Source organism: Ochotona princeps, chromosome 6 (genome assembly GCF_030435755.1).
Source record: "Ochotona princeps isolate mOchPri1 chromosome 6, mOchPri1.hap1, whole genome shotgun sequence".
In the NCBI taxonomy this organism is placed as follows: domain Eukaryota; kingdom Metazoa; phylum Chordata; class Mammalia; order Lagomorpha; family Ochotonidae; genus Ochotona; species Ochotona princeps.
The window spans coordinates 80,376,301-80,391,925 of NC_080837.1; the positions used below are offsets into that span (position 1 = coordinate 80,376,301).

At 50.8% G+C, this 15,625-nt stretch overlaps 1 protein-coding gene across 1 annotated transcript; it reads left to right on the forward strand.

The window, feature by feature from the left end:
* Positions 1–4,635: 4,635 nt before the first annotated feature.
* SNRPA1 (small nuclear ribonucleoprotein polypeptide A') lies at positions 4,636–14,263 on the forward strand. The gene is made up of 9 exons (XM_004593149.4): positions 4,636–4,792; positions 5,242–5,389; positions 7,634–7,712; positions 10,036–10,082; positions 11,623–11,725; positions 12,309–12,388; positions 12,785–12,860; positions 13,332–13,425; positions 13,989–14,263. The coding sequence occupies exons 1-9, from the start codon at positions 4,711–4,713 to the stop codon at positions 14,045–14,047; spliced, it is 768 nt and encodes a 255-aa protein (XP_004593206.1). The 5' UTR covers positions 4,636–4,710; the 3' UTR covers positions 14,048–14,263.
* Positions 14,264–15,625: the final 1,362 nt, after the last annotated feature.

Below are 15,625 nucleotides of genomic sequence, written 5' to 3' on the forward strand. Positions count from 1 at the left end.
TGTCTCACTGCCCAGAGCAGTAGTTCTCGACTGGGGGGAGATTGATGTTTTCAGGGGACCCTTGGCCAAGTCTGGAGCCATTTTGGCTGTCACGGTGGGAGAGGCGTGACTGCATCCAAGTGGAAAGGGCAGGGGTGGCTGCCAGACTTCCTGGGATGCTTGGAACAGCCCAGAAAGCCAGTCGTGCAGTGTTTGAAAAACAAAAGAAAATTCTGTTTGCAACCTCATAGAGACGCCACAAAGTGAATTTACCACCCGTGGGTCCATTTCTGTCCTGGTCAGTTTGGTGAAGCAAGAGAAACCTGCTCAACTTTCCTGTTTTAATTAAATAACCCAGCAAGAGGAAGGATAGATGCGAACATTTCCCTGGCCTGCGAACGCCTCCTGGTGGTTCTTCCTAGAACTAAGCGCACTTTGAATTCTTTAATTTTTTTAATCCCCGCTCCCCGGAAGTCATCACAAAGCAAAATTATAAAATAGTTGTAAGTACAGCACAGAGTTTTGAACAGTTGACTTGATAGCCTACGGACCCCCAACTCTTCAGTGGATAACCCCTATTTATAAGGATGTTCTCCTAAACAACCATCAGCATCAGGAAATAAACTTGGTGTATTATGGCCATGCAGCCTTGCTCTAGTAACTCTAACCGAAGGCTGCAGGCTGGAATCACTTTGCATTCAGTTGCTGCATTCCTTTAATGTTCCTCCATCTGGAACAATGTGACAGATTCTTCGACTCCCAGAACCTAGAGCCGTGTAGAGCTGTATGCCCTATGTTGGCCCTATGTTGGATGTGTCTGAGACTTCCTCATGTTACGACCCATGCCAGGCATCTCTGACAGGAAGCCCACACAAATGGTTCTCTGGCCTTCTCATGGCACTCTAGCAGGTGGTACCTGAACTTTGCCCAGCTGATGAAGGGCTTTCCCTGCCCTGCCCCCTTGACTACGAAACGCCGCCTGCTTAAGGACATCCACCATCACCATTGCTCGACAAAACACTGAAGGTCCCAGTCAAGTATGAACTGGGGGGAGGACTAAAGTTGAAGAAAAAAACCAGCAAAGGGGGACTGGCATTGTGGCTTAGTGGGTTATTCTGCAGTTTGCAAAGCTGGCATCCTGTGGGAGCGCCAGTTCGAGTCCTGGCTGGCACTCTTCTGATCAAGCTCCTTGCTGATGAGCCTGGAAGGCAGTGGAGAAGAGCCCACGTGCTTGGGCTGCTGTACCCACTCAGGAGACCCAGAACAAGCCGCTGGCTCCTGGCTGCAGACTGGTCCAACTCTGGTCATTGAGGCTATTTGGGGAGTCAGCAGATGGAGCATCTGTCCCTCCTTCTCTTTCGCTGTAAGTCTGCCTTTTAAATAAAAATAAATCAATCTTGGGGCCCGGTGGCATGGTCTAGTGGCTAAAGTCCTCGCCTTGAATGCCCCGGGATCCCATATGGGCGCCGGTTCTAATCCCAGCAGATCCTCTTCCCATCCAGCTCCCTGCTTGTGGCCTGGGAAAGCAGTTGAGGACAGCCCAACGCCTTGGGACCCTGCACCCGCGTGGGAGACCCGGAAAGTAGTTCCTGGTTCCCGGCTTCGGATCAGCGCAGCACCGGCTGTTGCGCTCACTTGGGGAGTGAAGCATCGGATGGAAGATCTTCCTCTCTCTCCTCCTCTGTGTATATCTGACTTGGTAATAAAAATAAATAAATCTTATAAAAAATAACTTTTTACAAGATTGCTAGATAAAATGCCAATTTGCGGGCCCGGCGGCGTGGCCTAGCGGCTAAAGTCCTCGCCTTGAAAGCCCCGGGATCCCATATGGGCGCCAGTTCTAATCCCGGCAGCTCCACTTCCCATCCAGCTCCCTGCTTGTGGCCTGGGAAAGCAGTTGAGGACGGCCCACTGCATTGGGACACTGCACCCTCGTGGGAGACCCGGAAGAGGTTCCAAGTTCCCGGCTTCGGATGGGCGCGCATCAGCCCGTTGCGGCTCACTTGGGGAGTGAAACATCGGATGGAAGATCTTCCTCTCTGTCTCTCCTCCTCTGTGTATATCTGGCTGTAATAAAATGAATAAATCTTTAAAAAAAAAAAAGATGCCAATTTGCAAAATGCACTTGTGTTTCAATATAGCAGAAACTAATTATTAGAAAATGGAATTTTTGAGAGGCTGGCATCGTGGCATGGTGGGTAAGGCTACTGTCTGCAATGTTGGCATCCCAACCAGGCTCCAGTTTGAATCCAAGCTACCCCGCCTGCTACTCAGCTCCCAGCTAACGGCCTGAGAAAGCTGCAGAAGATGGCATCAAAAGATATTTGTTAAAACAAAATGAAAAGTTTAAGACAGGAAATCACCTTACCATCAAAAACTATCACATGCCTAGATTAAGTCTAGCAAAAGATACATGTAAGATCTGTTCACAAAAGCTACAGAAGCGGAAGGCTGAACCATGTCCACAAGCAGGAACCCTCAACATTGTGAAGATACTAGTTCCCTCTAGATGGGCCATAAACTCTGTAAAATACAAACTGAAGTGTTTTTTTAATATAAGACATATAAAATTTCTTTTAAAAAAAGATTTATTTTTATCACAAAGATATACAGAGAGGAAAATAAACAGAGAGGAAGATCTTCCGTCCGATGATTCACTCCCCAAGTGAGCTGCAATGGCCGGCGCCGCGCCGATCCGATGCCGGGAACCAGGAGCTCTTCGGGTCTCCCATATGGGTGCAGGGTCCCAAGGCTGTGGGCCGTCCTTGACTGTTTTTCCAGGCCACAAGCAGGGAGCTGGATGGGAAGTGGAGCTGCTGAGATTAGAACCGGCACCTACATGGAATCCTGGCACAGTCAAGGTCAGGATTTTAGCCGATAGGCCACCGCGCCGACCCCTAAAATTTCTATTAACATGCTAAAGGCAGACTAGCATTGTGGCACAGCAAGTTAAGCCTCTAAAATCCCATATGGGTACTAGTTCATGTCCTGCATGCTCAGTTCTGATCCAGCTGCCTGTTGATGGCCTGGGAAAAACAGTAGATGGCGGTCCAAGTGCTTGGGACGCTGCACGAGCAAGACCCAGATGAAGCTGCTAGCTGGAGGGAGAGGGGGACGGGGGCTTCATCCCGGCCCAGCCCTGGCTGTTGTGGCCACATGGGGAGTGAACCAGCAGAGAAGCCTTCTCAGTTCTTCTTTGTCACTCTGTCTTTCAAACAATAAAACTTTTTTTAAAAGATTTATTTTATTTTTATTACAAAGTCAGATATACAGAGAGGAGAAGAGACAGAGAGGAAGATCTTCCATCTGATGATTCACACCCCAAGTGACTGCAACAGCCGGTACCACGCCGATCTGAAGCCAGGAGGCAGGAGCTTCTTCCAGGTCTCCCATGTGGGTACAGGGTCCCAGGGCTTTGGGCCATCCAAAAGCAGAGCCGCTGGGATTAGAACTGCAGCCCATATGGGATTCCGGAGCGTTCAAGGCGAGTACTTTAGCCGCTAGGCCACCGCGTCGGGCCACCATTTTTTTTTTTAATTGTAAAAATTAAAAGCTCAGGGGCTAGTGTAATGGCTCAACTGGCTAATCCTCTGCCTGCAATGCTAACATCCCATATAAGCACCAGTTTGTGTCCTGGCTGCTCCACTTCCCGTTCAGGTCACTGCTTATGGCCGCCTGGGAAAGCAGTAGAGGATGGCCCAACTGCTTAGGACCACATCCACGTGGGAGACCCCGAAGAGGCTCTCGGCTTTAAATCAGGTTCAGCTCTGCCCTTCGCAGCCATTTGGGGAATGAACCAGCGGACGGAAGATCTTTTCTCTGTCTCTCCTTCGATTTATAATGTGCCTTTCCAATCATAATGAATAAATCTTTTCTTAGAAAGTTCTCAGCCATGTTACTCCTCAGGGAAATACAATGCAAACCAGTAAGCGATGCCACTACTAACATATCAGAGTCATTCAAATGAGAGAAAACGCCAGATGTTACCTGCAGCACCCACTTAGAGTGTACACACACATACCCACCCCCCATGTCCCAGCAGTTCCATCCCTGGGTTTACACATGTATATGTGGATTTTAAATGTTTTGCACCAAAATCAATCTTACCTTTTAACTCCATTTTCACAGACTTTTGGCATAACAAACTGTGGACTAGTGGCATGGCGAAACACTACATGACAATGTTGAGTAAAAGATACATGAAGTACAGGTCCAATTTTATTTGCAAGCATCCAGAGCAGGCCAAGCAAAGGATATGAGAGGTCAGGATAGTGTTTGTCCTTGGGGCAGGGTAGTCCTTTAGAAGGCAACGAGGGGCTGCTGCAACCGGGCGGTGTTATTGTTGTGCACCAGGGAGGTCTGGGAAAGGGACAAGGGGCTCCAGAAGTCACTCTAATATCAGATTCAATCAGATCCAGGACGCCACTTGGGCATTAACCTGATGCTGAGACTACACGCTGCGGCCCAGCAATTCCACCCTGGGACCAACCCAAGCACACCCGCACCCGTCCCTGCACGGGAAAATTCGCAGCCCCTCAGCAACTCCTACAGCAAAGTGGGCAAGCAGCACTGACCCACCAAACACCGAGTCCGCCAGGGCTTCAGCCGGGTGGCCGCTCTGCGCACGCGCGCGCCGCGCCGCACGGCTGCCATTGGCTGAGTCGGGCGGCGGGCGCGGGGCACGCTGGGACGTCGGGGCGGCGCGGAGCTGCGGGCGGCGGCGGCGGCAACATGGTGAAGCTGACGGCGGAGCTGATCGAGCAGGCGGCGCAGTACACCAACGCCGTGCGGGACCGCGAGCTGGACCTCCGCGGTGAGTCCGAGGAGGCCGCGGGCAGCGCGCGGCCGGCGCGGGGACGCTGGGCCTCGAGGCGGGGCCCGCGCCGCGGCCTTCCCGCCCGGCCGACCTTGCTTCCGGGGAGCGCCCACGCACAGACGCGGCCGTGCGGGGCTCGTCGTGGTGGGCGTCCGCTGGCCTCGCTGTCCCCCGGCTCAGGTGGGCACGCAGCTCGGAAGTGGCGCCGTCGTTTCCTTCCTTCTCTCGTCGGTACGGATGCCCGGCGGTTGGGAGCCGTCAGTGAGCGTCGGGGCCAGTTGCGCGTGCTCGCGGTGCTCGGCGTCCCCGTGTCCACTCGAGCTTCCTGGGCTGCGGAGAGTCTCCTGATGCTTCGTCTCCGCTGCCCTGCAGTGTTTGCCGGGGCAGCGCCGCTGCTGCTCGGAGGGGTTTGCACTAATCCCTCCCCTGCCCCCTCTGTTTTACAGGGTATAAGATCCCCGTCATTGAAAACCTAGGTGCTACCTTAGACCAGTTCGATGCCATTGACTTTTCGGACAATGAGATCAGGAAACTGGATGGTTTTCCTCTCCTGAGAAGACTGAAAACCTTGTTGGTGAACAACAATCGGATATGGTGAGTGTGCGGACTTTTTCTCTAAATCCTCCCGAAGTTGTCGTAGGTGCTGCCCGTTAAACTTGTACATTGTTACTTGCTGAGAAAGGATCTGTGCACTGGTTCGCTCAGCACGTGCGTGCAGCAAGGGCCGCGGCTGGGAGCCTGAGGCAGATGGCCCCTGTGGGCTCACAGGCCTGCAGCCCTGGGTCTGAGCCCAGGCACTGACTGCCCTGTGGGATGCAGGTACCCCCAGCTGCCAGCCTCGCACCCGCCCTGTGGAAGGATTGAGGTGCACTTTTCCTGTGGAGCTCCAGGAATTATTCTGATATTGGTCTACTTTTATTTGCATATGTTCCAGAAATCTGTATATGTTTCTGATTTCTGTTTAAGAATATGTTGTTTTGTACATGTTTTGGCTTCTAAAATAGTTACCAAAGGCATTGTATTAAAAGGATCTGTAAAGCTTCAGTAATTACGGGTTTTTTTTTCTTTGTCTCTACTTCATGCCTTCTGGAGTTTTGTTTTATTTTTAAAGAGCTATTTATTTTTGAGCCTGGCATGATAGCCTAGTGGCTAAATCCTTGCCTTGCATCTGTCAGGTTCCCATCTGGGCACCAGTTTGTGTCCCGATAGCTCCACTTCCCATCCAGCTCCCTGCTTGTGGCGGACAGCCCAAGGCCTTGGGACCCTGCACTCGTATGGGAGACCCAGAAGAAGCTCCTGGCTCCTGGCTTCCGTTCGGCTCAGCTCCAGCCACTTGGGGAGTGAATAAGTGGATGGAGGATCTTTCTCTCCATCTCGCCTCCTCTTTGTAAATGTGACTTTGCTATTTTTAAAAAATCACTTAAAAGTGGTGTTATTTTATTGGAAAGGCAGATTAGAGAGGAGAGATAACTGGCTGCAGTGGTCAGAGCTGAGCCAATCTGAATCCAGGAGACAGGAGCCTCCTCTGAGTCTCCCACATGGGTGCAGGGGTCCAAGGCTTTGGGCCATCGTCCATTGCTTCCCCAGGCCACAAGCAGGGAGCTGATGGGAAGTGGAGCAGCCAGGAATGAGTTGGCGCCCATATTGGATGCCAGCGCTTGAAGTAGAGGATTAGCCAAGGATTAGTAGAGGATTGAGCCATCTTGTTGGCTCATAGTTTTTGTTTTTGTGTTGTTTTGTTTTAACTGATTTCTAGAGTTTGATTTGACAAAGTTAGAGTTGTTTTATTTTTTTAATTTTTTTTTAAAGATTTACTTATTTTTTATTACAAAGTCAGATATACAGAGAGGAGGAGAGACAGAGGGGAAGATCTTCCTTCTGTTGATTCACTCCCAAAGCGGCTGCAATGGCCAGAGCTGAACCAATCCAAAGTCAGGAGCCAGAAGCTTCTTCTGGGTCTCCCAAGTAGGTGCAGGATCCCAAGGCCTTGGGCCTTCCTCAACTGCTTTCCCAGGCCACAAGCAGGGAGCTGGATGGGAAGTGGAGCTGCCAGGATTAGAACCAGCGCCCATATGGGATCCCGGCGTGTTCAAGGCAAGGACTTTAGCTGCTAGGCCACGCCGCCGGGTCCCAAGTGAGAGTTGTTTTAGACCTTCATGAGCTCTGTGTAAATTTTATTGGAAAAAAATTTTTGTTGAATGCTTATAGGTAATTTATACGTAATGTCTTTAAGAACTAGAGGGCTGGGTGTTTGGCCCAGTAGTTAAGGCACTGCTTGGGACCCACGTCCTGTCACAGTCCAGCTTCCTGCTGGCATGTGCCCTGGGTAGCAGGAGGTGATGGGTTAGTCCTCCCCTCGGTGTGGGAGACCCTGCTGACGGTCCCAGCTCCTGGCTGCTTCCTGCACCATCGGGGCATTTGGGAAATCAATCTCTGGATTAAAGATTTATTTTTGTGTCTCTCCTCTTCCTGCCACCCTCCTTCCAAATGGAACACGATAGTGAGTTGGGTTTCTCTTGGGCAGAATCATTTCCTGTAGGCTGACCATTTCCCGGCTGGTGCCTGAACTGTGTCTCTGCCACCTGCGGACTGAAGTGGTGACGTGTGCTGAGGGGCTCTCTACTGGGCTGTCACGTTTCCTTGGAGTCCACCAGCCAACACGGGCCCGGGAAGCTGCCCACATCGGCCCCTGGTCCTGCGGCTCAGACAAGGCTTCCTCCTGGTGCTTGGTAGCCGTGCAGGAAGGATCTCGCTGCTGTGAGCCAGCATGTGTTTCCTGCTTGTTGCCTCGCTCAGCTTTGCTCCCCTGAGAGTGTTTCTGTTGTGTTTGTCTTTCAGCCGGATAGGCGAGGGGCTTGACCAGGCTCTGCCCTGCCTCACGGAGCTCATCCTCACCAACAACAGTCTCATGGAGCTGGTGAGTTTATTTGGGGGAAGCTTACAACTGCTACCTGCTTCTTGGCAAACATTTCACATTTTCGTCCTTTCCTTTTGTAAGTCAGTAACTAACTCAGCATCTACACCTTTCTGGCCATAGGTGTTGCGGTGTCTCCTCCTGCCCCAGCTGGCCCTGTTCTGAGTCTTTTCTTTTTCCTGTGTTGGAGTCTTTTTGATGTTCCAGTATGCTTCTTCCCCTTGCAGCCCTCCCCTGGCTATGAGAAAACTTCTGTCTTTTCTAGAACTGCAGTGTCCATGTGCTGGAGCTAGCCCCAGGTGGCTGCCAGGACCTGAGGTGTGTGCTGCCAGGTGACCTGCACACCGAGTTGCAGAGACTCAGTGCCCGGAACAGAGAGGGAGTGAGGACATCCGGGACCCATCTTGCACTTTCAGAATTTCTTCTGTGTGCTTCATTCATAACATGGATCTCATGCTACATATAATTTCTTTGTAAGGGCAATGTTTTGTTTTAACACCGATGTCTGATTTTTATGCCTGATGCATTTAGGGTTATTGTGGCTTTGTAGCCCATCCCTGTTCCCATAACTGGAATGATCTGTGTGTCCCTCCTTGGTGCCCAGCAGGGCCCGTTGTGTCCTGGACATGCCCTCAGCAGCCTTGACCCCACAGTGTGACAGCCCTGACTGGGCCTGTGTCTTTTCTGGGATGCACAGGCTGTTCAACTCCAACTGTGCATTCACAGGAGTGTGTCCTGGGGGAAGTGACAGCGTACTATCATCTGTGCCAAGAAGAAGGTGTTACTGCATGGCTTGGGTTTAAATCTCCTATTAATTCTTTGAAAGGCAGAGTTGGAAGGAAAGGCAGGAAGAGCCTCTGTCTGCTGTTCACTCCCCAAGTGGCTTCAGTGGCCATGCTGTGCTGTCAGGCGAGGTGCCCGGAGCTCCGTCCAGGTCCCTTGGGTGGGTGGCAGGAGCCCGGGCACAGGGGCCATGCTCTGCTGCTTTTTCCAGCACATCAGCAGGGACGAGAATTAGGACATTGACCAGGACAGCAGCCGGCGCTAACAGGTTGCTGGTATTGCTCAGTCGTGGTTTAATAGGCTATGCCACAGTGCTGGGCCCTGTTTGCTGTTTTTATCCTTAGCATCGTTATCAGAGTTTAGATTCAGCGATACCTTTATCCTCCTGTGTGGTACAGTACAGTGGTTTAGGTGTTTCTGAACCTCTGTATCCCCTCATGTACTTCTTAAGCAGTGGACCAGCAGTCCTTTGACATGTTTTAGACTGTGCGTATGTGAGAGAGAGAAGTTATTGGTCTGCTGTCGGTGTGTGTCTGGGCCCACGCTGGACCCAGGAGCTGCCTGCCAGTGCAGGTGGTACCTGGAAAAAGCCAGTGTGCTTCCCGACAGCTCCCACCCTGTGCCCCTTCCCCACTTGCATCTCTCCTTTTTTCCTCTCATTCTCTCCCACCCGGTTTCCTCGGTCTGTCTGCTGGAGAGAGTGTCCTGGAGGGGGTCACAGTTGCTGGTGGGCATCAGGTAGAAGCAGCGGAATGCTGAGGCTGTGTCCCTGGGTGAGCAGTCCTGTGGCCACTGTCCTTTAGCTGTGTGCCTGTCACTTGTCATCCCGGAGTGCTCGGCTTCATGGTGTTCCTTCTTACCTCTCGGGGCCTCTGCTGGCATGCTTGCAGTCTCCTCAGACGTCTTGTAGCCTCAGAGCAGTGTGTCCCTCCGGGAGCTTCGTTAGGATTCTTGGGTAATAATAGTCTGCTCCCTGGTTGGGTTGTACCTAGGGACTGTAGGGGTTTCTTGTTAGTTTGTTTGGCTGTGTTTATTGTACTGTTTTATGGGGCAATTTGGGAAGATAAAAAAAGCTACCCTGCTGTCTCCCCATAGTTAATCCTGTTTTTATGCTGCTCCTTGTCCTTGAAAAATAATTGGAAGAAACTGGTGGGGGAGAAGGGGACACAGCTAAGGATGAGGAGCTTTCTCCAGAATGCGGCTGTGTTGCTCCCGGAAGGGCAGCTGGCCGGGGCTCGCTGCCTGATCCCGAGTCACACCCCTTCGCTGCTTTCTAAGACCTTTTGAATTTGCTGTAGGAAGCCACCTTTTGGTCTTGTCTGCTGTTCAGACACAAGCTGCTGGTGCTGACATTTTCAGTGTAAGCCCAGGGGTATTTGGTGTATTCTGTAGAAATTAAGCAATTGTGGTGTACAAGTTTTGGGTTGGATACTAGTGCAATAAAAAAATATAAGCCAGTGTGGATACGTGCTGTGATTGCCCCTTCCGCCTCCGGGTACCAGGGGCAGGTAACGTTCGTGTTTACCTGTTCTCCATTCTGCAGGCTGACCTGGACCCCTTGGCCTCACTCAGATCGCTGACTTACCTAAGGTATGCAGATTTTTTTTTAAATTCCTTTTGTTATTTATTAAGATACCCTGCTAAATTGACAGCATTATGGATATATTTTTTTTTAAATAAAATGGATTTTCTTTTTAAAGATTTATTTTTATTGGAAAGTCAGATATACAGAGAGGAAGATAAACAGAGAGGAAGATCTTCTATCTGATGATTCATTTCCCAAGTGACTACAACAACTGGAGCTGAGCCGATCCAAAGCCAGGAGCCAGGAGCTTCTTCTGGGTCTCCCACACGGGTGCAGGGTCCCAAGGCCTTGGGCCGTCCTCAGCTGCTTTCCCAGGCCACAAGCAGGGAGCTGGATGGGAAGTGGAGCTGCCGGGATTAGAACCAGCGCCCGTATGGGATCCCGTTGTGTGCAAGGCGAGGATTTTAGTTGCTAGGCCACTGTGCAGGGCCCAATAGAATGTTATTTGATAGCATTTGATTAATTCAAAGAAGTGATATAAAAATGGGATGACGGTGATTGAGATAAAATTAACATTTGACATATTTATTTTAAAGCTTTATTTTATGTATTTGAAATGCATGGTTGTGGGGTGGAAAGGCAGAAAGAAAAAGGCCCTCCACCTGGTGGTGACTTCTCAGATGTCCCAAACAGTCATGCCTGAGTCAGACCGAAGCACAGCTTCTCTGCACCAGGCAGTCTCTTCTCTCCAGGCACATTACCAGGAGCTACTGCAACATCCAGGACTCAAACCAGTGCCCATGGGGGGGTGTGGGGGGGATGTTAGCACTGCAGGCATCAGCTTAGCCCATCATACTACAGTGCCAGCCCAAAATACTTTTTAAACAATTTTTTTTTTAATTTATTTATGTATCTGGAAAGGCAGATTTATAGAGAGGAGAGACGAACAGATCTGTCTGCTGGTTCCCTCTCCAAGTGGCTGCAATGGCCAGAGCTGAGCCAATCTGTAGCCAGGAGCCAGAAGCCTCTTCTGGATGTCCCACGTGGTGCAGGGTCCCAAGGCTTTGGGCCATCATTGTACTGCTTTCCCAGTCCCTAAGCAGGGAGCTGGATGGGAAGTGGGGCAGCCAGGACACAGACCAATGCTCATGGGATCCTGGGGCCGTCTTATCGTGCTGGGTGCTTTTAACTGATATATAAAAGTTGTGCATATTGCTAGCACGCTATGTGATGTTTTTGTGTGTGTGTGTGTGTATATATATATATACAATTGACTAATATTCAGAACAAATAAAGATGATACATTAAAGTTACCTAGTCACCCTACGTGCAGTAATAGAATACCAAGACTTGTTTGTCTTGTGTAAGTATAACAAAGTGCTCGTTGGCCAGTGTGGTGCTAATCCTCTACCTGCCAGTGCCACCGGAGCGACAGTCCTGTACATCTGGGTCTCTCCTGTGTGTAAGTCTGCCCTTCAGATAAATACACGTTAGGAACAACTGTCTCTGGAAGGTGTTTCTGCAGCTGCTGTGACTTCCGTTGCTGCAGCTTTGGGAGTGCTGGACATGCCAGCCTGTGAACCCGTGTGCCTTGTTCCTTTGCAGTATTCTAAGAAACCCCGTAACCAACAAGAAGCATTACAGACTCTATGTCATTTACAAGGTTCCCCAAGTAAGAGTACTGGATTTCCAAAAGGTGAAGCTAAAAGTAAGTAGGCTCTTGCTTGCGAGTTTTCTGTTCTTCTTAATACTTTGTTCTTAATTTTTGTAAGTTGCCTAAGGAAGTGTGTTTTATTGTTTTGTAAATTAAAGCACAGAAAAAAGTGTGGGAAGGAAAATGCTGAGTCTTTTTTTCTCCTCTCGTAATAGTGTTTATGGTAGGGGTTTAAATTAATGCTCTGTTATTACGGAATGGGAGCCGGGCCAACGCTGGCAGGACGCTGGAGCGGTGCCGTGCCCGGGCTGCCCGGTCCCAGCGGGGAGCGTAGTGGGATGCGTGTTCAAGCAGCTTTACCCGGCTGATTTTTTTCCCTCCTTTATTGGGAGGTTTTGTTTCATTTCGTGTTTTGAAGCTGCTTTGCTCCTTGGCAGCCCCTGTCAGAAAGCAGGAGAGGGCACGTCGCCAGAGGAGATATGACCAGTGTGGCTGCTTTTCATTTGAAATTGGCTTTTTGATATTTTGACCAGCGCAGACTGTTTGAGGAAAGTTCCCTTCTGTGTTTTCTGAGGAATGCATCAACATGCGTGTGGTATTCCTAATTCCATTACCTCTGTGTGTGGTGTCGCTGTAGGAGCGTCAGGAAGCAGAGAAAATGTTCAAGGGCAAACGGGGTGCACAGCTTGCAAAGGATATTGCCAGGAGAAGCAAAACGTAAGATACGGATGTTCAACCTCACTCTCCCTCCCCTTCAGAAACACTTTGTCTGGCAGCTTGCCTCCCACCGAGTCACCGAGCCTTGTGGCTGGTAGTATGTAGTCTTGCATTGGCTTGCTGATCATGCGTGACCATCATGGTCCCTCACTTGAAATTTGCGCCAGGTTAGTGGGGCAGACATTTCTGTATTGAGTCTGATGTTGCGTTGCTGGCATCCTGGTTTCTCTCCAGGACTATGCACTGGGTGATGTTTCTGAAGGAGAGGGTCCTTGTATCAGTTTGTTAACAAAGATAAGATACTACACTGGTTGAATTACTTTCAAAAGCTTTTGAAAGTAAGAGAAGCAACTTCTCAGAGCTGCATTTCACAGCTGCGTCCTTTTCTCTCCCCAGTTTTAATCCAGGTGCTGGTCTGCCGACGGACAAGAAGAAGGGTGGGCCGTCTCCCGGGGATGTCGAGGCAATAAAGGTAACGACATGTGGGGTTTTGCAGTGCCATGAGGACGGAGTTCCGTCCCAACGTGGCAGATCATTATTTTCCCATTGTCTTTGCAGTTAAGAACTAACCTAAACGTACTTGGCCAGACTTCAGCCTGGTTTTGTTTGGGCAGCAGTAAAGGCGGAGGCAGCTCGGTGTGCCATTTTCTCAGGGTGCACCTTTTGCTGTGAGATGCTGTCAGGGTCCTCCTTTGTTGTAACTTTCCATGAGGTGCTGTCCAACAAACCCTAATTTTGTATTACCTCCTAAGTTACCCAAAAGCAGAATTCCACTTGGCTAAGAAGTCACCGGTTTTGGAAGTCTGTGACTTGGCTTCTAGGTCGATTGCAGTGTTCACAGAACCGCGTACAGTCTGGAAGGTCGCCAGAAATTTCTATAGATGTTTTCTGGAGATGCCCAGTTAGGGTAACCCTCCGTGTCTCTTGTCCTCCCATCCTCCAGAATGCAATAGCCAATGCGTCGACCCTGGCTGAAGTGGAGAGGCTGAAGGGGCTGCTGCAGGCCGGTCAGATACCTGGCAGAGAGCGCAGATCAGGTCAGCTAGCAGCCTTGTGCCCGTGGGTGTCCGGGGGGGGACAGCTAGCAGCCTTGTGCCCGTGGGTGTCTGGGGGGGGGGGCAGCTAGCAGCCTTGTGTCCAGGGGGGGTGGGGGCAGCTAGCAGCCTTGTACCTGTGGGTGTCCCGGGGCGGGTGGGGGCAGCTAGCAGCCTTGTGCCCGTGGGTGTGCCGGGGGTGGGGCAGCTAGCAGCCTTGTGCCCGTGGGTGTCCCCAGGGGGGGCAGCTAGCAGCCTTGTGCCTATAGGTGTCCGGGAGGGGTGGGGGCAGCTAGCAGCCTTGTGCCCGTGGGTGTGCCGGGGGGGCCGCTAGCAGCCTTGTGCTCGTGGGTGTCCCGGCAGGGGGCCGCTAGCAGCCTTGTGCCCGTGGGTGTCCCGAGGAGGCAGCTAGCAGCATTGTGCACGTGGGTGTCCCGGGGCGGGCTGCTCACCACCTGCTGTGCTTGCTGCTCTGCAGGAACACGTGTGTGTCGCACGTGCGCTCACTGACCAAGTGAACAGTGTCCTTGACGTTACGTGACCTCTGGTTTTGTGGTTTTCTGCAGGGCCTGCTGATGATGGTGAGGAAGAGATGGAAGAAGACACAGTCACCAATGGATCCTGAGTGGTGCGGCGTGTGGGTGGCAGTAGCTGCTCTCGGGCAGGTCTTGCTCTGTGAATGTGGAATAGTAATAACCTCATTAGTGTCAGCAGAGTGGAACCTGGCAGCATTGTGGAAGTGTTTAAAACCGCTGCTGATAATTTTGTAATGTAAAATTTGAAATCTGAATGTCAGTTTTCTACAGATCATAAAAATAAAGGCCACTCACTGTGTTGCCAACATGTGTCAACGTGGTATGTTTGCAGTATAAGGGACAGTGTAGTGGGGAGGTGTAGGACGGTAGGATTTCTGGGTAGGCTTGTCAACTGTGAAATACTTTTTCGGATTTTTCTCTCATAAAATACTCATAAACTGTGAGACTTAGGATTAATAACCCTAGGGCCAGCGTTGTGGTGCTGCTGGCATCCCACATGGGTGCCAGCTCCAAGTTCTGGCTACTCCACTTCCAATCCAGCTCCCTGCTGAGTGCCTGGGAAAGAAGCAGCAGATGGCTGAGGAGCTTGGTACCCTGCTGCCCACACAGGAGGCGTGGGTGGAGATCCTGGCTGCTGGCTTCCAGCTGGCCCGGCCGTGATCATTGTGGCCACTTGAGTAGCGGCCCAAGGGGTGGATAGTCTCGCTCTCCTTACTCTGCAACTCTGCCTTTCAGATGAAATGTGTAAGATGATACCTGTAACTCGGGAACTTTCATCACCTGTGGTCTTGCTTTGCCATTTCAGTTACTGTTGCACTGCAGACAGTTCAACTGGTCAATTGCAGTCCAAAAATAGCAGATGGAAAAATCTGGAAGTCTTTAGTTTGAGAATCTCGTGTCATACACCTGGGCCTCTGGCCGTGCTACCCACGCAGTGTGCACCCCTGCCTGCCTGCTGGGTGCTCGGTGGCCATCTCAGGGTCAGTTCAGTTGCTTGTCCTCCAGTCACCCTCATTTCTCTCAGGGTTCCCAAGCACAAGAGTGCTGCTGCCACCAGGGCCATGCCAGAGAAGCCATAGAGTGCCGTCTGCAAGTGGAAAGTTGCGGAGCTTTGTAGGAAAAAGTATGTATGCCAGCATTTAAAAAATGTTGTGGGAAAATTAGAAGTTTATTTGGGGGATCAGTGCGGTTGCTCACAGGCTAATCCTCCATCTGCAAGTGCCAGCATCCCTTATGGGCACTGGTTTGTGTCCTAGTTGCTCCACTTCTGACCCAGGTTCCTGTCTGTGGCCTGGGAAAGCAGCAGAGGATGCTCAGTTCTTGGGCACCTGCCATCCACATACGAGTCCCAGAGGAGGCTCCTGGCTTCTGGCTTTCGATCAGCTCAGTTGTGTCCATTGGGGCTATTTGGAAAGTGAATCAGCAGATGGAAGATTTTTCTCTGCTTCTCCTCTCTGTAAATCTCCTTTTCAAGTAAAAACAGATAAATCCTTTTTATTAAAAAAAGTTTTATTTTGGTGCAGAAAAGTTTTTTGAAATCCATGACTATGCATTTTGTGTGAGCTTTATGAATTTTTAAAGGAAGAGAGACTAAAAGATCTTCTGTCTGCCAGTTCACCCCCAACATGGCTGCAACAGCCAAGGCAGGCACAGTCTGAAGTGTGGAA

What these genes read in the sequence shown, in the direction of transcription:
- SNRPA1 (XM_004593149.4), top strand. Translation starts at nt 4,711, where the DNA reads ATGGTGAAGCTGACGGCGGAGCTGATCGAGCAGGCGGCGCAGTACACC. An exon ending in TCCAAAAGGTGAAGCTAAAA is followed by an intron (nt 11,726 to 12,308) that starts GTAAGTAGGCTC and finishes GTGTCGCTGTAG; the next exon opens with GAGCGTCAGGAAGCAGAGAA. An exon ending in ATTGCCAGGAGAAGCAAAAC is followed by an intron (nt 12,389 to 12,784) that starts GTAAGATACGGA and finishes TTCTCTCCCCAG; the next exon opens with TTTTAATCCAGGTGCTGGTC.